A 13,823-nucleotide genomic window follows, 5' to 3' on the forward strand; every position below is an offset into this window, starting at 1 on the left:
AAAAAATCTAGGGGTCACAAATTTGATTACTACTTCTCAAACCTTTAAGAGATATAGGTTCTTACAGTGCAGGTTCAAATCTGAAGAATTTGCATCTGATTGGAATCTATATATATATATATACATATGTACTTAGATAGATCAGTTATTTTCCTTAATCCGCACGGCAATACTTTTTCTGGGATGAGTCAATATATCATTGACCGTACGGTTACCGAAGTTTGGTTTCTTATATTTTTTTTAGGGTTTAACCATTTTCAAGCTATTTGTGAAATAACAAACAAAACACTCCAGTAAATCTGTTTATTCATTTGAAAAACATAGGCCACTCGCTGACGCTCGCGGCGCTAATTGTTCTTTTCGCGAATACAATGGTTTAATTCACATGATGTGTAAATAACAATTATAACTTACATACATCAGATAAAATATGGAATAAAGGCATTCTAATTACTAATAATAATTGCTTAATTACTTATAATTATCTTAAATTTATTTATTTGATGCATGTTTCACATTCAGTAGTTTCTGCAATAGATAATTTTTCCATTCTTCCTCTGGAATATTTCTTGCCCAGTCTGGAAATGTGTCAGAGGGCAACTGAATAGTTGACATAACTTGTTTCACCAAGTCAACTTTCTTGTCACCCATTTCAATATCTACTTCCTTTGGTCCTGGTTTTGACCACACCTAAAATTTTCATCCTGTAGAAGGTAGATGCAAAGAACAATATTAATTTATGATCATATCAATATGTCCTTACAAAAAAAAATACATTTAAGATATTTAACAATGTATGTTACAAGACAATGTAAGTATATTATTACCTCATCTACTAAAGTTGACATAATAAATGGTTGAACAGTAGAAATTGGTAAACTCTCATCATGTGAGCCATTGGTATCAGATGGTGTCACCATTTGAAATTCTTCAAAATTGAAATTTTCCTCTTCAGAGTCTTCTAAAAGTAACTAATAGGTTTTTTGCATTTTAACTAGAACTTAAGTTTTTCAATTTAAGCAGACTTAAAGCTTAGGTCTACAAACCATAAGTCTTTTGTACTCTCCTGAAGTGTCTCCATTATGTAATATGCTAAATATTGTAATATAGAAATATGAAAAGATTTTTTCAGAAAATTGATATTTAATGTTGTTTAAAATATTGTACATATGTGCAGTGTTATCTATAATGCAGCTGTTAATTATTTATGATTAAGGAGTGCATTACACATGGGAAGTGTCATAACAGTAATGAACAATTTTGGTTAGGAAGTGAATTAAATGTTGGTATTTACTTTAAGAACTTTAAAGAGAACAAGAGTTGGTTGATTAATTGCATAGTTTTATACTGTATGCTATGAGAAGCTTTCAATTCTTTTCATGGCCCAATTATTGTCAGTTCTAAGGAACTGCACAGATTAATTCAACTACTAAAGACAGTTGGTTCGCTTTGAATTCTTGGGAATTCTCAAATGTTTAAAGATGTTTAAGGAAACATTCAAACATTAAAATTTTACAATTTTATTGAAACAATATAGAAAATAAGAAATTATCTGTGTTTAATCTATACTTACCATTGTTTTGTTCATACAATGGTTCACCATCATTGGTATTTTGAGAAAGGGGCATATAATTAGCCCCTGAATCCCATTCTTCCATGTCGGAATCGGAATCATCTGCTCTCGGATCCTCTAAATCTCTATTAGGGGAAATTTCAGGTTCATTGGGTTGATTTTCTGATCGTCCAGTATCATGCCAACCCATTTTAAGTGAATTTTCTCTATCTTTTTAAACGAATACGAATAGAATATTATTTTGTCAATGTTTATTTACATTTTGCATTTCAATATAAGATTTTTTGTTCTCCAGCGTTGCCATCATCATTATATGTTACGGGAAAACCATTACTTTAATTTCAAAAAGTACCGAATTTAAATTTTAGCTATCTACGGAAAGTAGATTTCTAATGTGTGAAAACTTGTAACGATATAACTTTATTATTTTTATTTATATTGTATTTGGTAAGCTAATCACAGAACTACATTAATTAAAATGTTTAATCGTAATTCAATTAAAACTCTACGCTGTACTGCTCTGGCAACACCACTTAATCGCATTTTGATTATCAGCTGATATTGGAAAGGTATTGGATTAGGTAGAATTCAGGCGAGTAGCTAACTATCTTTCTTATATTCAGTGAGAAAAACAAGAACAGCAACAACGAGAGCAGAGAAATTCATTAACAACCGTCCTATTCCCATTCCTACGTCAATTATTTTAAACTCAGAAAGGGATGTGAAGGTTATGTAAACAAATTTGGATCATTTTTCAAGAAATTGGCCAGATGGCTCTTTATATTTATAATCTATTTTTAAAGTAATGCCAACGTTCCTTTAGTATGCATTTAACTGTAAAAACATAAACTGTTTCAATATGTGCAATATTCTGGGTAGACGACGCTTCTTGTTTTTTTTGGCGTATTCTCTACTCTACTCTATTTGTTACTTCTCCCAAGCACAAGCCAATTCAGTGACTTCATCATTACCCACAAATAAGAAGATTTTAGTAAGTTTCATACCAATTAAAAAGGATGCCTCGTCCACCGCAAAAGCGCAGGTGCTTTCATCTGTACAAAGGCATATTAGTCGAAAACGAGTAGCTGACTCTAAGCCAAACAAAACTACTTTAGAAGTCATTACTAAGCCAGTTCAAGAAGAGCTTCCACAAGTTGACAAAGAAAAACCTATTGTGCCAAAAAAAGGAGTGAGTCCTCCTCCTGAGGCCATCTCTCATGTTAATATCAGTCCAGTTAACAAAACTGTTCATTTGAAACCTTTTATAACAGAATCAGACAGAGACTATTTTGAACATAATAGTAGTAAAGATACAAACACTTTGACAGTAGATCAAATTGATCCAAGGGTCATTGGATTAAAAGATAGTACTAGATCCAGATATATCATTCCAATTGTTGCCGTGATTTTCTCTGTTCCTCTTGTTTCCATTTTGCTTTCACTATTGTATAAACAAGGCAAAGATTGGTGGCAGCATCGTAAGTACAAGAAAATGGACTTTTTAGTTGATGGAATGTATGACAATTGAATTTTTGAGAGTGCATTTTTGTGCACAATAATTGTTACAATTTATTATACAGATGTTATTGCTTTTTTTTTATTAGGAACTGTTTCTTCCTATAAATAGGTTATATTGTTTACACTATTGTTTATGAAAAATGTTAAATTTCAACATTCAAACAATTTTAAAACTTTATTTAACAATATTTTACATAAAATAATAGTGGTTGTTAATCCATTCAACAGCCTTCATAAGCCATGAAGTGCCTTAACGCAATCAACTGTTGTGATACATTTTATTCATATTTTTATATATTGCTTGATATTGATTAATGTAGTCAATATAGACACTTTATAATAAAACATTGTGCTTCCATGACTTATTTATTTCACTTAGTTTATCATAAATGATAGAGGTTAAGAGGAAAAAACTTTTTGTGATACCTGTACTTTAATGGTCATTTTTAAATAAATTAGTATTTTCAACTCGTTTGTGGCTGCCACAAAAACAAATTTTTTAATTAAAATAACCTTTTCTTTAATTAATTAGGTCAGAAAAATAAAAACCACACTAGAAAAAACTAAACCCAAAATTTGCGTTGACAGATTTAACTAATAAATATAAGTATGCTGAGTAGCATTTTTCATGCAAATGTTTTTACTTAAAGAAAAAGAAAAACTATGGCATCAAGACAGAATTTATTCATAAACAAATCATACATTCAATAATAATCTTCTTAATGCAAAGTGTACAGTTTTGAGTGCATATCCCTATGAGTATTTTAAAATCAACCTTCATGCTCACTTATGATATTACAACACCCCATATATCAGAAATGCAGAAGAAATTGATAGAAAACAAGACACTCCAAACTGACCCTTGAACTCGTCTCAATAACCAACAATTAAGGCACAAATGAACCTTATAAATTATTGTTCTCAGGTTTCATGCCTCTATATTATTTATCACCCACACAAATCACAGCCCTCCATTATTCTTTGCTTCGATTCCCGCAATTTCCTAACTAATTTAGTTTGGAATGTCTTGGATAAGAAACGATTTAGTCCTTCAATCGTCCAGTTATTAAACCTACTGTTGCTTTAAATCATGTTGCATTTTCCAATACTGCATCTTGGTTAACTGAGTATCTGGTATTGCCACTCGAGGCGGAATGAAGCTCAACATCATTATGTGCCTCAAGTAGGCACGAGTCTGCCTAAAAGCTGCATCTGTACCATGAATTCGATCCAGTACTCCTAATACTCCAAAACAGTTGTTAAATCTAGGAAATTGAGAATCGTTGAAAATGTATAAATTTGCACCTTATAGAGCGTTCATCTAAGAGTTATGGTGCTATTAAATGGATTAGTCAGATTTTAAAGTATATACGTATATGCATTGTATACATATTCAGTGACAAAAATGTTCTTTTTAAGTTAATAACGAATTTCACTGTTTGCTAATATTGCTTCTATGCTTCTAGGTCAAATAAAAAAATATTTATTATTGCTATATTAAAACCTAAATATTATTTTAGTTAGAATTGCATATTTTCTGAAATTGAGATTATCTGTGCTTTGTTTATACATATCTAAACTTAGTTTTATTCCGAATTATTTTGGACCACCATGCATGAAATTTCTGGTGTAATTTATACATAAACTCTAAGTCAACAACTTACTTCAAGTGATGAAAGTCATGAGCTTCTGGGCTAGGGAAGAAGGGCATATGATAGCCAGAATGGGCATTTAAAGTGCTAAGTATGGCTATGGTAAACCACAACCAAGCAGTGGCTACGTGTGAGCCCATAATTAGCACCCCCAAAAATGGAGGTACCAAATTTGAGAATATATGCTCAACTGGGTGACAATAAATGGCGGTTACTGCAATCGGTGCTGTCCATTCGTGGTGCTGCTTGTGAATATATTTATAAATGTGCTTGCTGTGAAGAAATCTGTAAAATAATTCATGTCTTTCTTTTATCAGTTAAAAGTAATTTAAGGACCTGTGTGAATAATAGAAAGCGGCCTCTTCGACTAGAATATGAATAGCTAACTCGTATAAAACCCAATGAAAGGTAGGTAGTTCCCGAATTCCTGGAAAGCCCCGCAATGTCATCACATAATACATAACATAGGATGAAGGAATGCCCACGGCAATTTGATTCATTAGCACGCTCCATATAACCTTTATAAGTTTCTTGTTATCCACTGGCTCATTGGTTCCCGGTTGTATTTTATAACGTCGAAGTACTTTAGGTTTATTGGTTAAATCCATAACAGTATAAATCCCACCAATCAGCCAATAAACCCCACAGGTAATGGCAGTGGATCCAAAGACCCATAGAAATAGAGGATCCTCTCCTGCTACGTTTAGGAATTTGTCCCATTGTGCTTGCCAGAAGTCTCCCGAAGCACCCCAAAATTTTTGAGCGTGCCTAGAAAAGCATTGTTAATTTTCGTTCAGTTTCCCTAAAAATTGAGGAAAACGCAAATCGACGACAAAAAATTTTCCAAATGAATCGGAAACTAACGGTTCTTCAAATCACAAAGTTTAAAACAGAACTTCGTACATATTAAGTTGAATTTAATTGTTCTAAATTGTGTTGTATTGAAACTTAATATAGCTTCAATTATTGTGGGTTCTCTGTATCTCGTAAACGAAGCGTTTGCGCATCTATGTTAATGATTTTATTTATTTTAAAAGTTGCATCAAAAGTTAAAGCTACGTTAATAAACAGAAACACACTATATACTGTAGTTTATTAATAAATATCTTAGAATATGCTTAATATAATCCAAATATTATGAACAAAGTTTTAAAACAATGATCTGAACGAGCTGACCTTCCGTAACGTCCATATTAAATTCTCAGAGTTATTTTATAGTTAATTAAATAACTTTCTATCTAATGAACTTTGCTTTGGCTACACCTAAATTGAAATATAATAGTGTAAGTACGCAACTGTTCCGCAAGCTTGTTTTTACGTTTCAGAAATGATTAAACCAATTGGGAAACAATAAAACAAAGAGAATATTACGTTTTCTCGTCAACATCGCATAATGAGTGTTATATCGTCCACAGGTACTAAAGACACAAAATAGTTAATGACGCTGATACCTTATTTTACGTCTGTTACTGCTTAAGATAATACTTAAAGTTTGACCCTTTCGTGGGTATTACCTTATATGGCAGCAGGAACTTTGCAATTTTATTATAAAATACGCCGTTTTCAAAATTGTTTAAGTTAGAACAGTTGTCTCCACCTAGACCAAATAGAAATACCTACTCGTAAACCTTTTATGTTCAACATAAATACTTACCTCATGAAAATAAATTACTATAAATTAACGGCATAAGCGTATTTACGTATGGTATTTTACTAGGTGTTTGATTTGAACAATTGTTCTCCTACCTAATTATTGGATGATAAACAATAATTTCCTCCATTTAAATTGTGAACAACGTAGAGATATTGCACGTCGCGAACAGCGAACACAACTAACAGGTTAAACCAATTTTTCAATAATAATACTAATGACACCAATCGCCATAATCACTACATGTATTTGTGGTTACGAAAGTTTGAATCCGAATAAGGACCAAATGAAATGATTCGCTGTAAAAATATACTTATTTGTTGAACGTATTTACTTATTAGTTATAACAACAAATTTATCATCTGCGTATAGTATAAAAAAAAAACCTTTTACTTGACGCAATTGTTGGGTAATTGCAGGCATTTACATTTGATATGCCGATATATACTTAATTAAAATTCATTTTGTTAATGAAATGACCCACAAAATTTTAAAAATAACCTCCTGTATTAAAAATACTATCGACTCTCCAATCATGATGCAGATACTAAAAGGTAATTAACACCCTATGTTTACGATTCATCGACTACTACAAGGTGTTTTTTTAATAACCCCCTGTTGTTTACCTTATTATTTAATTATATTATTACCAAATGATAATAGTAAAGCTTTACCAAGTTATAGTATTCCTTGCAGCAGCAAAGATAACCAAGGCTGTGCCAATAACGACCAAAACACTTCCAAGAGATGATAAAATCGAACTGGGTTGGTCTTTATAGAAAGGATTTTCATAATTTTCATGTCCTAAGACCGACGGTTCTACTAGTAGATTAGGTTTAGGCCTCTTCAAGTCATTGTTGTGGGTTGTAGATGAGGAATTTGGCTCTTTTGACATTTTCAACCTATAAATTGGAGTGATACTCCTGAGTGAAAATTTCCTTCTTATAAATTTTTTTAGGTTGCAAATTTATTTACCATTTAATTGGTTATGAAAATAAAATCAAAATAATTCATTGAAAACCATGAAAGATTAAATAGGAATTTAACAACCATTAGAGTTTTCTTACACTAATATAACATTCAACTGATCATTCAACTTATTATAGTGTTATATATCTATATAATATATAAAATTTAAAACAACATTAAATACACATTGGTACCTGTGACTTAAGTCATATTGATCCGATTTAAAAAACATCTTTTTGTGCGATTCATAACCGCCCCAGAGTAATTAATGAGAAATCATTTATAGAATTTCTTATGAATTCCCACTAATTTTATATACATTTAACCATTAAATAATGAGTAGTATACAAAATAGGGGGTCATCAGATGTTTCAAATTATTATTAAACTAAAATGTGAGGGTATAGTATTCACAGTGAGCATCTCAAAAACTTAAGAAATTACAAAATAAAATATCTAAAATCCTGAACCTTTCTGAAACATTGTTTTTTGACAAAGAATGATTGGCAACTTCAAGTTTAAATGAACAATAATATTCTCTGATTCTATTTTTCTGAATATTTTATATTTTTGTGATCTGCTGTCAATTATGGGTCTGCCTACTCCTAAATAACTGTTTCCTTTGCTTTAACTTTGTTTTGTAAGGACAAAATAAAGACAGTGGTGTTGATTTCTAGACTATTATTATTTTTATAGTATCTAATAAATTTAATATAAGCAGATACATTATTTTTGATTATTAAATACAATGTTATCTGAATGTTGGATCAACAAAAGTGTTTTTTTTTTACCTAATAAATATCCATTTACTTATACTTACTAGGTTAAAATAAACAAAAAAAAAATGCAATTTTCAAATATCTTTTAATAGATTAAATATTTAAACACAACCTATTTACATGTATTATTTTATTAAAAAGAAAATTGGGATTATGTTAATGTGAGTACAGTTCATATTAACTTTTTCAATAATTGGGAGTACTAGACTAATTTCAACCAAGGTACCAAGGGTACTCAGATGAGTAACCCATTGATTACAACAAAGCAAAAATTAAATTGTCTGATGTTTTGCTGGGGTTTATCAAATTGTGATAATTACCTAAATCTTAACTTCTGGATTACAGGCAATAACTATAACCCAATTGACGTATTTTAAAATTTTATAATAAACTCCTAATCCAGTAAAATATATTATCAATCAATTTAATCTAGTTTTAAGTACCCTGTATTTTTACACAAAAATTAAGAACAGATGTGTTTGCAATTTATTGATTAATAATTTAGCTAGAATTCACCATAACCGGCTCGCACTTAAATTGTGTTTACATTCAACAAAAATAGCCGAGAAAGAAGTAAATCAATACCAAAATAAACACGTAGGTACTAGCTTTATGTCCTGTTCCTTTAAATTGATTTAAATACAGTGTTTTTGTTACCTGTTTGTCTCCTGTGGGAGTTTATTATGTTTACGACATGAGAATTACATGATATTCAGTAATACTTATTTCTTTTTTCCTATTAATTTAGAAAACAAATCTGGAACCTAAGCACCATTCAACGTACAACGTATTTCTGTTTCTGAATTCACTGAAAAGAACACTCAAAACAAAGTGAGAGAAGTGTCAAATGTCAAAAAGAAACTCTTGGAAGTATCACTTGGAGAAACTGGGAAAGGAAATAGAAATGCAAGATCCGACACTGTACAGCATAGAAAAAGATAAATTCTGATCGACATTTGTCGTGAATGATTGGGAAGTTTATGTATCTCGATTTGTCACACCATATAAAAATCTTAACCTCACAAAAGTCGAAAATGGCGAATGTTTTACCCGGAATTTTAAGAAATTTCAGGAAGCTGTCTTTGAAAAGCTTACAAAATGTTTTTCATCAACCTACTCAACCATTTTATGTTAACTCAACAGTAAGTTCAATAGTGCGGAATAATTTTTCAAATCAACCAACACCCTATGAAGTTGTTGATACTGAAGATGATTACTCAATTGTGAAGGGTAGGTTCCTTGATTAAAGCAGTTAGGGTTTAATCATGCTACTACTTTACATTCATACATGTACAGGTATATTCATAGTACAACTTTTGCCCCCACATTTCGGAGTAAAAAACATAATAAAAAAAGCATAGAAATAATCAGAGTTGTTTGTCTCTTAACACCTTAGTACCCACTTCTCGAGGCCACACTGGCCCCAAGTGCAATGGAGTAAAGTTGGACCAATTGATTGAAGAATTTGCCATGGAAAATGAGGGTGTTCAAGTTTAATAATTCGTAATATCCTCTATAAATAATGAAGTTTTTGCTTATCAAGTCTATTATTTGTCTTTAGAAATGATTAAAATTAATTCCTCTGTGTTCAGAAAATAGACTATAAAATTTCGCAACAATCTCAAGATGTTCATATGTGTGAGCTAAACATGATAGATTTTTTTTATGTGTGATGTTTACAAACAATTTAGAAGTTAAGTGTTCCACAAATATATTTTTAGACAAATTATTATTATTACCACAGTAGGTGTAACATTTTCAATAAAAGTTCAACTTTAAAAATAATTTATAGCCACCTTGACTAAAATCAATACCCAAGTTGCACAATCTAAAGAAGGAAGACTTTTTGCAATTGTTCACGTAAGTGGTAAGCAACAGAAAATCACTGAAGGGGATGTGCTAATTGTTGAGGGATATTGGCCCCCAGAGTGTGGAGACAAAATATCATTAAATAAGGTGAGTGCGTTTGCACGGCACGGGAATTGAATAAAAGCAACCATTAATTTCTATACTTACCGACCTCCTTAACAGCTGATTGTAAATGTCCTTCCTTTTCACAAATTTTTTATGAATCTGTGAAAATATTTTCATCAAGGTGTTGGTTGCTGGAGCCGCTGATTTCACTCTAATAGGACGGCCGTTGGTTCAAAAAGGTTTGGTTGATGTTCAAGCCACGGTAATAGAGAAAACCTTATCGCATACCAAGACGCATTTTAGGAAAAAAAGAAGGAAGCAATACGTAAGGACTAAATGTATGTTTTCTTTTAGTAGAATTATTTCCTTGGATAATTTGTTTGTGTTTTAGTTTATAGAATCCCACAAACTTACCTCCGAATTAATTCCATAAGGATATGCGGGGAAGTAGGAAATCCACCCGAAGTTCAAGGATTGGAAAAAGTCATTTTTTAAAATAAATTTAAGTTTGTAAATAAAGATGCAGCTTTCTTATGAATTACGCATTTCTTTAATACCTTTTATAATGTGTCATCATCATTCTTTACAAACTGCGATTGAAATCTTTCAGCGAAAAGGACAGAATGTCCTGTAAACGCCTCAATAATTAGTAGTAATATTGGAAATCAATCGGTCAAAGAGATATAGGCAGAACTGCTTAGACACGTGAAATTCATTTGCAGAAATAACTTCAGAACTGCTTATATTTCTTTATTAAAATGAGAAAGCAAAAACAATATGTAATAAAAGTTGGGAACCACTTGGAATTACAACATAGGTTAAAATTCTATAATAAATTTCTAATAGATGGTTGTTATTTTTTACATTCGAATGTTTTTTTTTTTAATTCTATTCGGACAGTATCCCCTAATTTTTATAGCACACCATCGGGTTTTTAGCACTAATAGTGTGGATAATGTTCAACAAAATTTCAATATCTTCGACACAAATCACCTCATTAGGAGCCCCCAACAGGATAGCCGGCCGATTCTCGATCATAACCTCATAATACTCACTTTTAGCATTGAAACTCACAGTTCGTTCCAAGACGCACTTGTTTGTGAAGATAATTGAAGCGATTTTATTGCTCTTCACTACCACTTTAATTTTCCACGTTGGCGAAGGCAATTTCATATTCTTGATATCTTTTACCAAGGTATCAAAAGGATATTTCAGCTTTCCATCATCAGTATGGCGTTGAGGAGTCATTTTCAAAAAGAATGTGGGTTCATTGGGCACATACTTAAATATGAATTTGCATTGCGGTTTCTTGGAAAGAGCTCCTGGATATTGTCTAACAGGAGATATGGATGATGCCATTTTCTTCTGGGGCGCCAAAGTGTTACCTTTAGTCTTTTTAAGAGGAACAATAGACTTTTGGAAAATACCAATTGGTTTCTTTACTTTGGGTTTTAAGGAATTTTTACTAGCAGCTTGTGATGTGAGACTCAAAATGTTTAACTCCTTTTTCTTCAATTTGCGTCCAAACCGGGACACTATAACATTGTTTCTCTTCCTCTTTTTCTCAGCTTTCTGGGTTCTGAATTTTAACGCAACTTGTTTTGGAGTTAAAACTGAAACAAGATTTAAAAATTGACTCTTTCTTAGAATAGTGTATTAAAATAGCTGTGGTACGAGTTTTTCTTTTTTACTTCATAATCAAAAGGAGAGCTTAACCTTTTTTGACTTCAAAATGGTATTGATTTGAAGCTTCTTTCATGTTGGCAGTACAAACTGCTAGAAAAACAGTATATGTTTCCACCTTAAAAGCCACAGAAATGAACAATATTGAAGTACTTTAACATCGTAATTTTATAACATTCTTTTAATTGCGTCTGCTAGCGTTTGTTAGGTTTGGATTAATTTTTCAAACTTCTAGAGGTAAATTCTGTGAAATTCTAACTAAATATTTTAATCCGTTATTTACTGGCCAAATCAATCCATCATACAGTAAGTTTTTGTTTATATTAGGCCACCCACAAACATTTCTGCAAACCCAATGATAGTGTGGCTTCATAGTAAAATTAATATTTAGCAAAAAAGTGTATGAGTGAAGATGATTTAAGTTGACTTTATTAATTGCCTATTAATTCACAAGTTGGTTATAAGTCTCTATCACCATCCTCCTTATAAGACACAACCAACATTTCAATTTATTGAAAAGTTCATTTTGTGTAACTGGGTCATAAGTAAGCCGTACATACATATATAAGTTGTAACGTAAATGAGATACAAACATAAAATAATAAAAAAATTAATAATAAAATAATATATCAAAATATTGAGTAAATTAAGTAATTAAGAAATTTGAAATAATTTTACAGCTAGTTTTTTAAAGTTTTGCCACAACCTCAGCAGAGTTAGTTGAACCTGAAGCTCGTCAAAGGAGTTTAAATTGCTCACTTTTAATTCCCTAAATACATTTATGAAAAGTACTTAATTTATTCTGTTGTTTGCACTCTTTTTAGGAAGTTAGTCAGAAAATATATCATTATGAGGAAGCATAAATCATTCATAAACAATAGAAAATTTGCACCTCATAAAGAAATTGCTCGAGAAAATCATTGGTGGATTTAAATCTATAATTTTGCATTTTGTAAAATTTGCGTATTTTTTCTTTGTGGACATAATTAATAAGGATCTTGTTTTAATAATTAGATTTAATATAAAATGTTAAGTTCAAGGAATAGATCGAAATATCAGCCCACAAAAAATTACTGCATTAATTTAGTTAGTTAGCAAATGATTTACCTTATATAAGCTCTGTTCCAATTGAAGAGTAAACCGATTTTGTAGTTTAAAAAAATGGACAAGATCTACCTCTAAACCAGTTAGCCGAACATATTTCTATTGGTCCAGAATTGGTTTACTGCTGTTTCCTTAGAGAACATGTCAATAGACTTACCTCCTATATCAACCTTTGGTAAAGGTATACGAAGAATCTGCTTATTCAAGCTCCACTCTTCTAATTTAATATTACAAGCAGAGTGACTTCCAAATTGCTTAACGACCTTGGTGGTGGTGTTTCTAGGGCCTTCAACAGTGAGAACTTCTTGCTTAATGCTATGATGAGAACAGTTCAAAAACTTTAAAAACTCCTCTTTAGTTAAGCTGGTTACATCCTCCTGGAAGTGTTCATTAAAAAGGTGGCGTGGTTGAAGAAATTTTAATACTGTCAACATTCACTTGGGCCTACCATAGCAGTCACGGAAATTTATCCATAGCAACAACCTCTCACATCCATACAAAACTTGATGCAATTATTTTAAGTTTATGCTAAGAAAATAATTATAACACCGCAAGTGTAAGTAGAATATAATAAATAAAATAAACAGGAAAAGCCTAGCTAAGTTTTAAAAGTAGGAGACGTTACTGTGTGTGATAAACATACGCGTTACAATATCAAGGCAACGTCGCAGTTAGGTACCGATCTGCTCAATGAGGGTGTCCCGACGTCATCGTTTTTAATGACAATCGGCTAATTTCGATTGGCTCTATCATTCATACGATTAATTTGAGACCAAGAGCCTTTTCATTTCGCATGTAAATTACCACGTTGCGAATTCAAGCTCAGCACCAGATCGGTAATATGGCCGGGGAAAACTATCTGAGTCTGTTTAATACGTTATTCAGCGTCATAATTGTACAAAAACAGGCTAAAACCATACGAAAATCAACGTTTTTGGTCAGAAAAATTTTTTTAGCAATCAACGTCGCCAAGAATTTCAC

The 13,823-nt window shown here is 31.5% G+C and overlaps 4 protein-coding genes across 7 annotated transcripts; 1 reads left to right on the top strand and 3 right to left on the bottom strand.

Moving 5' to 3' along the window:
- Window positions 1–289: 289 nt before the first annotated feature.
- Window positions 290–1,854, bottom strand: LOC136340647 (male-enhanced antigen 1). Of its 2 annotated transcripts, none has more exons than XM_066284871.1 (3): window positions 1,574–1,854; window positions 828–958; window positions 290–690 (listed from the first exon to the last, which is right to left on the bottom strand). In XM_066284871.1, exons 1-3 carry the CDS (start codon window positions 1,761–1,763, stop codon window positions 493–495), a joined length of 519 nt encoding a protein of 172 aa, XP_066140968.1. In that variant the 5' UTR covers window positions 1,764–1,854; the 3' UTR covers window positions 290–492. The 2 variants fall into 2 exon arrangements, with proteins under 2 accessions (XP_066140968.1, XP_066140967.1); XM_066284870.1 differs by having other exon boundaries at window positions 828–961.
- A 1,899-nt stretch (window positions 1,855–3,753) lies between these two features.
- On the bottom strand, window positions 3,754–8,961 carry LOC136340901 (fatty acid hydroxylase domain-containing protein 2). Of its 3 annotated transcripts, XM_066285349.1 has the most exons (5): window positions 8,799–8,961; window positions 7,069–7,296; window positions 5,080–5,511; window positions 4,756–5,028; window positions 3,754–4,356 (listed from the first exon to the last, which is right to left on the bottom strand). In XM_066285349.1, the coding sequence occupies exons 2-5, from the start codon at window positions 7,287–7,289 to the stop codon at window positions 4,164–4,166; spliced, it is 1,119 nt and encodes a 372-aa protein (XP_066141446.1). In that variant the 5' UTR covers window positions 7,290–7,296; window positions 8,799–8,961; the 3' UTR covers window positions 3,754–4,163. The 3 variants fall into 3 exon arrangements, with proteins under 3 accessions (XP_066141446.1, XP_066141447.1, XP_066141448.1); XM_066285350.1 differs by lacking the exons at window positions 7,069–7,296; window positions 8,799–8,961 and adding an exon at window positions 6,490–7,023; XM_066285351.1 differs by lacking the exons at window positions 7,069–7,296; window positions 8,799–8,961 and adding an exon at window positions 6,398–6,418.
- A 175-nt stretch (window positions 8,962–9,136) lies between these two features.
- Window positions 9,137–10,593, top strand: mRpL21 (mitochondrial ribosomal protein L21). Its single transcript, XM_066285354.1, has 4 exons — window positions 9,137–9,371; window positions 9,934–10,097; window positions 10,237–10,393; window positions 10,447–10,593. The coding sequence occupies exons 1-4, from the start codon at window positions 9,176–9,178 to the stop codon at window positions 10,548–10,550; spliced, it is 621 nt and encodes a 206-aa protein (XP_066141451.1). The 5' UTR covers window positions 9,137–9,175; the 3' UTR covers window positions 10,551–10,593.
- LOC136340903 (uncharacterized) lies at window positions 10,583–13,520 on the bottom strand. Its single transcript, XM_066285353.1, has 3 exons — window positions 13,291–13,520; window positions 13,000–13,219; window positions 10,583–11,668 (listed from the first exon to the last, which is right to left on the bottom strand). Exons 1-3 carry the CDS (start codon window positions 13,291–13,293, stop codon window positions 10,962–10,964), a joined length of 930 nt encoding a protein of 309 aa, XP_066141450.1. The 5' UTR covers window positions 13,294–13,520; the 3' UTR covers window positions 10,583–10,961.
- Window positions 13,521–13,823: the final 303 nt, after the last annotated feature.

This window comes from Euwallacea fornicatus, chromosome 8 (assembly GCF_040115645.1).
Source record: "Euwallacea fornicatus isolate EFF26 chromosome 8, ASM4011564v1, whole genome shotgun sequence".
Lineage (NCBI taxonomy): Eukaryota > Metazoa > Arthropoda > Insecta > Coleoptera > Curculionidae > Euwallacea > Euwallacea fornicatus.